Source organism: Nannobrachium achirus (assembly GCF_963921795.1).
Source record: "Nannobrachium achirus genome assembly, chromosome: 16".
Lineage (NCBI taxonomy): Eukaryota > Metazoa > Chordata > Actinopteri > Myctophiformes > Myctophidae > Nannobrachium > Nannobrachium achirus.
In genome coordinates, this window is record NC_137823.1 from 39,039,289 (window position 1) to 39,049,527 (window position 10,239).

The following is a 10,239-nucleotide window of genomic DNA, read 5'->3' on the forward strand; positions in this document are numbered from 1 at the left end:
GTATGTGGCTATAGGCGCTTATTCCTCACAACGGGGCGTTACGATAAACTATCAGACCCGTGGTTAATATTACAGGCTCCATACATCGTATTTTACGCATTAAAATCCAACTAATAATACGAGTTTTTTGCGTGCCACGTGTTGCGCACCAACGGTCTGTTGCAGACAGTTGCACTGAAAAAGAGCTGTTCTGCAAGCTCGCAATGCTTTGCAGAACGCATGCTCCATCCATAGCCGCCATATACGCCTGCACTATATGCAATATTATTGGCACACACAACCAAGACAGTAGTCTATTAATCAACTTCCTTCGAAGTCTGGTGTTTAATTTATTTATTCTTCTTATTTTTTAATGATGAACAAAAGTGGGCTGTTGCTTCGGATGAACAAAATAGCCAAAGGTTTTAACTAAACGTTTAATTAACGATTGGCCTTGTAAAGGCCACTGGACATTTCACAATAGAGCTGAATTGATATTTCGATGTGCGAAGGCTATTCTGTTATACAACTGAATTTATATATGCTATGCCTAAATTCAATAGAAAAACCGATATCCTAGGCTTTTCTCTATATTCTAAAGCTTAATTAATTATTCGTTGTTGTGTTGTGTTGTTATAATTCCATTCACCATGCACTCGGCGGTGCTCTTGGCAGACCAGTCCTACGGGGAGGTGAACCAGCTCGGCGGGGTGTTCGTCAACGGCCGGCCTCTGCCCAACGCCATCCGGATTCGCATCGTGGAGCTGGCGCAGCTGGGCATCCGGCCCTGCGACATCAGCCGCCAGCTGCGCGTCTCCCACGGCTGCGTGAGCAAGATCCTGGCGCGCTACAACGACACGGGCTCCATCCTGCCCGGCGCCATCGGCGGCAGCAAGCCGCGCGTCACGACGCCCAACGTGGTGAAGAGCATCCGCGACTACAAGCACGGCGACCCGGGGATCTTCGCGTGGGAGATCCGCGACCGGCTGCTGACGGACGCCGTGTGCGACAAGTACAACGTGCCGTCCGTGAGCTCCATCAGCCGCATCCTGAGGAACAAGATCGGGAGTCTCTCTCAGCCTCCCGGTCCTCAGTATGAGAACGGCGGTAAACAGACTCACGCTCCCCCGCCGATGCCCGGCTACAACCACATTTACCCGTATTCCTACCCGGGGGCCGTGTCGCCCAGCACGGCGGGGGGGAAGATCTCTGGCAGCGGCCCCGGAGGGCCTGTGGCGCCGGGACACGTCGGCCTCTCCCGGGCCTGTTGGCCCTCGGTGCACACGGTCAGCAACATCCTCGGGATCCGGGCGTTCATGGACCCTGCAGGTCTGTTGAATTCATATGGATTTATTTAATCGGCTATACCAGCAGTGTTTCTCAAACTTTTAAATGTCAAGGTCTCCCTTAACTCTGACGGTGTACAAATGGAACCAAATGAACCCGTCAGGGTCCATTTGTACACTGTCAGAGTTACAGACTTGTATGGGTCAATTTAGATCCCCCTATAACCCAAGAGTCCCTAGAATCCACTTTGAGAACCATTGAGCTATACAAATGTGAATGTATTTTACATTTTAAAACATTCACATTTGTATAACCAATTCCCATGAGATGATCGTGTTTTTGGTCACATCATTTCATTGTTTGATTGATTTTAAGTTGACGAACTTGTTCATTTCAAAAACCTGTTGTCAAAAATACTTATGAAGATAGGCCTATAAGCCTTTATAATTCGTTTCCCTGTGCTGCATGTATTAACATGATGATGACACAGGGATTACACGTTCAAATAAACCTGCAGAAGTTCTGCAGGGCACGGCATACATTTCTGCAGCATAAATGTATTAATTTAAATAAATCTTTATTTGCCTTGGTATATGGTCTATTTAAAATACAGCACTGAATAGAAACGTGCATCAAAACGTGTTTGCATGTTCAGGGTAATGCAATCAATGAATTAATTAAAATTATTTAGCCATGGTGAATGGGGACTGCAAAGGGGGTTTTAACTTTTTCGTTGTAATAATGATAATAATCTGAACTAAATAGGCCTAATAATTCTAATAACAACAACAACAATAAAAACAATTATTATGATTATGATGATTATTATTGTTGAGTAAGATTAGCATATATTCCCGTGGTCCTTATGAGACATTATGTATTTTTTTATGCTTAATCATTATAACTAATTCTGGCAAAGTTAAAACGTTTATATATATTTTTTTTCTTCTTTTTTTCTTTATCTTGTCTTTAATGTTCAGATTAATACAAAGGCCAGAGACACAGCACTTTTCTGAAATTATTTTAACCATAAATAAGCCAGTCAGTGGACAATTTGGATTCTCATGATTAAATATCTAAAAACGGACTAAACGCAATAAAATTCACATTGCAAGCATTCACAGACACGGGGATGAAAATAACATAACATAAAATAACAGCTTATAACTTATGACACATTCAGAATACATTTACCAAAGTTGTTTAGTATTTAATGTTTAAACATGTAGGCTACTCACACACTAAGAAATGATGCCAGTAGGCCCACTATAACTATAGGCTATATAAGAGACACTATACTTCAGGTATATGGGATTCTGTTCGATGGCTAAAGTTTAGCATGTTGTGTTGTTAACCTAGAATCTCCCCTGTAAATGCTTAAATAAAAACATCTGTTTGACATAAAACGCACTGCAGGCTGGCTGAGTCTGAGGAATTTTCAACCTCAAATGCATTCAAGTGGACCCAACGGGTCCAACAATAGAAGCACCATAGTTTCAAACATAATATATGACATACAGTAAGTTAGCCTACACTTCAGTGTAATATTTAGTAAACATGGAATAAACATTAAATCCACATTAACCATTTTGATTTTGATACAGGCCTATATGGCATGCAGTCTCAAGAGAGTATAGGCTAGAATGTTGCGTTAGGCCTATAAAGCCTGCAACTAGGCGAGGCTATATAAAAAAACAAATTTCACCATTAAAATGTCTGTGCATATTTTTCCACAGCCGTAGCTGGAGCCGAAGGATACTCGCCCAAAATGGAGGAGTGGGCCAACGTTAACCGAGCATCGTTTCCAACCGGTGTGAACGGAATAATAGACAAATCATCCACAGAGGACATAAAGTACTCTCAGGTAGGCCTTTATACATACATGAAGGGTGAAGAGTGGAATGTTTGTTCGATAATGAGACAATTAATGACAGCAGCAATAAGAACTTCACCACTATACCCTTTTGTTTTCTTTGGGGGGGCAAAGAGGTGGCTTAAAGCAGTGCTTCTCTCAACCTTTTCAGGCCGCGACCCCCAAAATAACCATATTTTAAATGGGGACCCCCCTACCCTGACGAGCACTAAGAGTTGAGGAATTTCATTTTGTATAACATGCATGTAGATTGGCTATTTTCAAAATTTCTGCCTCTAATATTTGACAATTTGGCCAATGTTTAATTTTTCATTTAGAGGTATTAAAAAGTCCTTAAATTGTTACTTTAGAAATGTGCATAAACCCTCTATACACTTGAACTTTATGTTGGTTTGTTTACTGTTGAGTGAGAAAACAACATTGCACATTAAGTTAATCATCTGGGGACCCCCCAAAATAATTTGGGGACCCCCCCTGGGGGTCCCGACCCACAGGTTGAGAACCACTGGCTTAAAGGAGTAGTTCAATGCATTTGGGTCCCCATCCGGAATAAATGCTGGGGGTACATTTATTGTTATCAAATTGTTGTCTTAGGAATGCGATAAAAAACAAAAAATATAGTCTCCATGGTGTGAATAATCAATGTAAAAAAAAGTCATTTTGGGGTGAACTACTCCTTTAAATGTTTAGAAAAGTAAATGTTTAGAAAAGTAAAAGAGGGCTTCAGTTAAGATTATTATATTCAGTTGGAGCATTACATATGACACCTTGAATAGCCTATTATAGCCTACCCTGTAAAACAACGGTATCCTTTCAGGGGAAAAAAGAATTAAAAAAAAAAGAACCAGTGCGTTCCAATGCAGGGATTCAATGTAGTTATTATTGTGGGCTCGCCTATAGGCGAGCACACGTATGTTATCTTCATTATTTATCTATCAGTCAGTCAGTATCCTCAAAACTTTGGCGCGATTCATCTCTTAAACGCTTACACCTTTCAACACCATTCAAATTTTTATGTGTTCAGCTTACTGAGGACACGTGTGCTTGTATTTTTGGTTTTGAAATGTTTTGTAGTATAAATATAAAAAAATAAAAATGTTTAACTTTAAGCACCCAATGCATTTCCAATGGGTTTAGTGAGTGGAGAGAAGGATAATAGACCCATGTTTATGTTAAGGCGCTGTGGCTGCAGTGTTCACACTTCAGATATGCTATCTATATCATTGCGTTCACACAGGTCTGCTCTCTGATTTGATCCAAATATCTAAGCTTTGTGATGTATATATTCTGAGTTAAAACTACAAATATCTATAAATGTCCCTCTCCACTCTACTGATTGAGACAGCTGTGATTAAAGGCCTGTCTGTCATTGGCTGTTCTGTGGTGCTGCAAAGTAACTAAGTACATTTACTCAAGTATATACAAGTACTTGTACCTACAGTACAATTTTGAGGTACTTTTACTCTACTTTCCATTTTTGTTACATATACTCTACTATAAATACAGCATTTGACAGCCTCAGTTACTTGTTACTTTGCAGATTTTATTATTAATAAAAAACATAGATGGACCACTTAATACTGCTATGAAGTTGATCTACAATGTGCACACGCACGCACGCACGCACGCACGCACGCACGCACGCACGCACGCACGCACGCACGCACGCACGCACACACACACACACACACACACACACACACACACACACACACACACACACACACACACACACACACACACACACACAACAACTGTTACTGTGTTACTGTGAAGACGTTTGCTTGTATTTGTCTTTGAGACATGTTTTGTAGTGTTTTAGAAATTGTTCTTAAAAAGAATAAGGTTTTAGGATCCCGGGCAATGGGATTTACAGTATATATCCTAGAACCCGCAGGGACAATCAGCCGTATTAGTGGTTGTTGTTGGTTTTCAGGGAGATATCACAACCGATGCATTTTCAAATCAGATCCACAAACACAATAAAAGTCATGCTCCACTCCTCAGTCTGGAGTGGCCACATAGAAGAACGCCTTGGTTATAGACATAGTGGAGGACAGATGTGATCTGGGATTGTTAACCTACAGTATATGCACTCAATATACACCTCTAGAACACATAGAATATGTACAGTAAGGTTCAGTAGAGTACAGTAAAAGTACAGTTAGGTTCAGTAGAGTACAGTAAAGTACAGTAAGGTACAGTAAAGTACAATAAAGTACAGTAAAGTACAATAAAGTACAGTAAGGTACAGTGGAGTACAGTAGAGTAACGTAAATTACAGTAGAGTACAGTAAAGTACAGTATAGTAAGGTACAGTAGAGTACAGTACAGTAAGGTACAGTACGGTACAGTAGAGTACAGTATAGTATAGTACAGTAAGGTACACTACAGTAAGGTACAGTAGAGTACAGTAAAGTACAGTACAGTAAGGTACAGTACAGTAGGGTACAGTAGAGTACAGTAAAGTACAGTAAGGTACAGTACAGTAGAGTACAGTAAAGTACAGTAAGTTACAGTAGAGTACAGTAAAGTACAGTAAGGTACAGTAAAGTACAAAACAATACAGTAAGGTACAGTAGAGTACAGTAAAGTACAGTAGAGTACAGTAAAGTACAATAAAGTACAGTAAAGTAGAATAAAGTACAGTAAGGTACAGTGGAGTACAGTAAAGTACAGTAGAGTACAGTAAAGTACAGTAGAGTACAGTAAAGTACAGTATAGTAAGGTACAGTAGAGTACAGTACAGTAAGGTACAGTACGGTACAGTAGAGTACAGTATAGTATAGTACAGTACAGTAAGGTAGAGTACAGTACAGTAAGGTACAGTAAAGTACAGTAAGGTACAGTACAGTAGAGTACAGTACAGTACAGTACAGTACAGTAAGGTACAGTACAATACTGTAGGATACTGTACCTTACAGTACCTTAAAGTATCCTATTTGTTGGGTTGGAATCGAGCCCACACTGTTTCGAAGGAACAGTATTTCTAGTTTAGTTTCAATATTTACAAAAACCCAGAGATGGAATTAACCACTATAACATTAACTTTTCAAAATTCTTAAAATGACCTGATGATATGCATTTTTAGCTTGATCTGCTAATTTAGCTACTTTTGTGTTTAAAAAAATATATATATATATAGCATAGGCTAATAAAGGGTTTCCATTTCCAGCTGTGGTGGGTCCTTTGCCCTTTGGTGCAGCAGGTATAAAGAAAAAAGAAAGAAATATCTCAATGGATGAAAATGAAAGACAAGTAAAAGTGAGAGATCCTCAAATCAAAAATCAGCAATAGTTTTGCCTATAAATATAAATATAGGGACGCCAGGTTGAAAGTGGTTGAAGGTAAGTGATAACATGTTTTTGTTAAAAAGTTATAGCTCTAACAGTAGGCTAATCACCGCTATAGTGTTTGTTAAGTATAACGTTCTCACCGTCTCTCCTTAGCCTCCTGCAAAACCCCCATAAAAGAGCACCTGTCTGCAATTTGTAACCTAGTGTTTATTATGCCTTGTTTATTATTGTGTATTATTGTATGCCTTTAAAATGACTTAATGACCACAATGGAAACAAGCCCCTAGGGACTTTTGTGTTGTCTTTTAAACAATAATTGTAAAACGTATACCTCTGTACACATTGCAAACTGTCACATAAACGGATTATAAAAAAAAAAAAATCAATCAATCAATCATTTAATTAATCAATATCAATCTCTTTAATAAACATATTTTTATGTATTTATTTATTATTACAATCAGGGGGGAGTATCAGCTCCCATTTGGTACAGGGGCGTCAATTGGGTATGGCAGGGGTATGCAGCTGCCATACCCTGGGTCCAGGGGGGAAAATAAAAGTTAACTTAAATATAAATCCATTAATGTCTCTTTGTCTATCTGTATTATGTTGTTAAATTACAGTAAAATAACTACAAAATTTAACAAAATGGTCACTTTAACAAGGTATTGTGGCAAGTTTAGCTGCACTTGAACAACCATTTCAGGCTGCCTTATCCAGCCCAAGAAACCGTAGAAACGAGGGGGAAATAGAATGTACTTCTTAAGGTATGGCAACATGACTGGTGTCTTGCGCGCGCGCGTGCAAGACACCAGTCATGTTGCCATACCTTAGCTTTTTCTGAACTGACGCTATACTGATTTGGTATTTTGTGCGTTTCATCACTTCCATTTTCACACTTGTTTCCCTGCATGCTATGAGTTGTCTCTCCTGATTGGATAAAATTGGCATCCCGACCTGAAAATTTTGTTTTCTGTTTACTAAAGAGATGGAAGGCCACTGTTACTGAACAAACACTATAGTCAGAGTTCCCACGGTCATGAAATTCCTGGAAATATTTTGAAATTAGAAAAATATTTTTCCAGTATTGGAAAAGTTTTGGAATTTATCAAGGGTCCTTGAAGGTTCTGGAAAAATAGCTATGCATTGTCTTTGGTTATTGATTTTGTTAATACCTCTGAAATGATAAATTAAACATTGGCCAAATTGTCAAATATTAGAGGCAGAAATTGTGAAAATAGCAGATCTACATGCTCACAACGCTTCGCAACGTGAGGCGTTGTGAGCATGTAGATCGGCTATTTTCACCATGAAACCGTGTTATACAAAATTCCTCACCTCTTAGTGCTCGTCAGGGTGCCGGGGTCCCCAGTTAAAATATGATTATTTCGGGGGTCACGGCCTGAAAAGTTTGAGAACCACTGTCTTTGGGCGTTGCGCATAGGAGTAAGCGACTCGTTATTGAGCTGAATTATTGTTATATAGTCCTGGAAATCTGGTTAAATATTCTGGAAAAGTTTTGGAAATTAATTGGTAAAAATGTGTGGGAACCCTGTATAGTCTATATAGCGATTATACAGCTATATTTAACATAAAGGTAAATCCATTCCTCCGCTGTTCTTGTGTCTCAGTCTTCATCCAACCTTGGCGGTTACGTCCCAGCGTGTGCTTACGCCTCACCGTCCCAGTACGGGGTGTATGGGGCCTCGACCGGGGCCTACTGGACCTCCCCCCAGCCCCAGAACCAGGGGTTGAGCCACCACCCCGCTGCTGCTGCTGCTGCTGCTGCTGCAGGAGACGTCCTCACATCACCTCACATGACTTTTAAACATTCTGCCAGAGAGGGTAAGTCTGGATTTATACTTTTTATATCGTTGCAGTCGGGTGGAAACCTTGCATGTCCAAAACCGTTCGTTTTGTATTTATCATTTTAAAAACGATTTAAACTAGTGAAAATAGCCAATCTACAAGCACACAACGCCTCGTGGTGCGAGGCGTTGTGTGCTTGTAGATCGGCTATTTTCACTAGTCTTGTGCGACAGTCTTTTATGATGAAGCAGGGCTTTGCTTTACGAAAAAAACATACACATTTGAAACTTGGAGATACGAGGTTTCAGATACGAGGTTTCCGCCCAACATGATATGATATGCAGCTGCTTCTCATTCACTTTGTTTGTTTTAAAATTATTATGACAATCTCTGTAAATACCACATGCAAAAAGTTTTTGCTTTATTCGTAGCCTATAATATAGGAGGATATTAGAGAATGGAACTGCGTGAAATTCAGTGTTATAAATAACAGCACCCCCAATTTAAACAAAATACAGCATCTCCAGTTAAAGATTGTTTATTGTTAGAGATAAATAGATATTTTATGCGTACAGTTAAGTTAAATTGCCCTTGATTTTATTGTGCAGGAAAGGTAGCTAATTCTTGACTCATACTTTCCGGTATTTTGCGTTGTTAATTTAGCTAACATAAAAGTCTACTAACGTGTTATTCCCAAGAGAGAAATGTTGTGTTTTATTTTTAGTGTAAAACAAATTGGCCAATATACAGTATGTATTATTACATTCAGTGTTGCAGAAAAGAGTTTTGAAAGTGGAGAATTAATCTGGTGATGCTTAAAGGATTCCTCAAACCTGGACTGATGAACCCATGTGGCTCATAATTATAATGATTACATATTTAAGCATGTAAAACAGCATGTGAGTTCAACAGAAGCAACGTAGTTTGTTATCATTATAGAATTGTTTAATGTGTGTGTGTGTGTGTGTGTGTGTGTGTGTGTGTGTGTGTGTGTGTGTGTGTGTGTGTGCGTGCGTGCGTGCGTGCGTGCGTGCGTGCGTGCGTGCGTGCGTGCGTGCGTGCGTGCGTGCGTGCGTGCGCGTGTGCGAGTCTTTTAAAAAGAAAAAAGTGAAACGATAAAATGAGATCTGGTTTACAATTCCACAGGAGATGATGGTGATGATGACAATGATGATGATTTTAACATTTGTATTATTTTTTGTCTCTGCCCACAGGCAACAGAAAGCCCCCCAGTCCTCTAAACAAGCACCACCACCACCACCATCATCATCATCAGGATGGCCTTCATCACCATGCTGCCCTCTCTCTGTCCACTACAGCCTCCTGACCAGCCTCTCGGGACAGAGTGGCCAACACTGACAGACATCACAAGAAGTCGAATGGTAACTGGAAGGGGCGGCAAATACATCGGCAAACGGTGCCTTCCCGCTCACTTCCACAGAATCCGCACTCCAGGAATGTGGAAAGTGCAGTTCTCAGACCCAAGACGATCTGCAAAAGTTAAAACGACAGAGGCGTGCAGTCTAAAGGACTTTGCAAACAGGGTCTGATTTTCCGCATGAAAAAAAAAAAACAGATAATAAATGAACACATTGTGACTCTATGACCTCATGCACACCGGTCTGAATTTGTCCAGATTCGGACAACAATATATATTTTTTTTTTCGTGCTGAAACTCAAGCCTTAAAGCGGACTTGTGCCAAGAGAGCCACGAGGGCGAGTCACTGTGCCGAATGTTGCGAAGTCCGCTTCAGCCGACTCAGCGCCGCTCAAGCTATGTCCCGAGACAGAATCGTCACTCATATCCCCCTAGTCAACATGTGCCGTATATGTTTTCCCCACTTCTTCAGCCGCTTGTATGGGACACTTGCCCAGCAATCACACACATGGACCATGGGACACCATCTTTCAAATTTCAAGGACCTCCACTTTCTCTGCGACCCCAACCTTAAAATCCTCTCAGTGTTAATTTAACTCTGAGGGTAAATGGAACCA

The 10,239-nt window shown here is 40.2% G+C and overlaps 1 protein-coding gene across 1 annotated transcript; it reads left to right on the plus strand.

Moving 5' to 3' along the window:
* Positions 1 to 629: 629 nt before the first annotated feature.
* On the plus strand, positions 630 to 9,571 carry LOC308301011 (paired box protein Pax-1-like; the record flags this gene model as incomplete). The annotated part of the gene is made up of 4 exons (XM_080744907.1): positions 630 to 1,308; positions 3,003 to 3,130; positions 8,067 to 8,280; positions 9,459 to 9,571. The coding sequence occupies 4 exons, from the start codon at positions 630 to 632 to the stop codon at positions 9,569 to 9,571; spliced, it is 1,134 nt and encodes a 377-aa protein (XP_080601033.1).
* Positions 9,572 to 10,239: the final 668 nt, after the last annotated feature.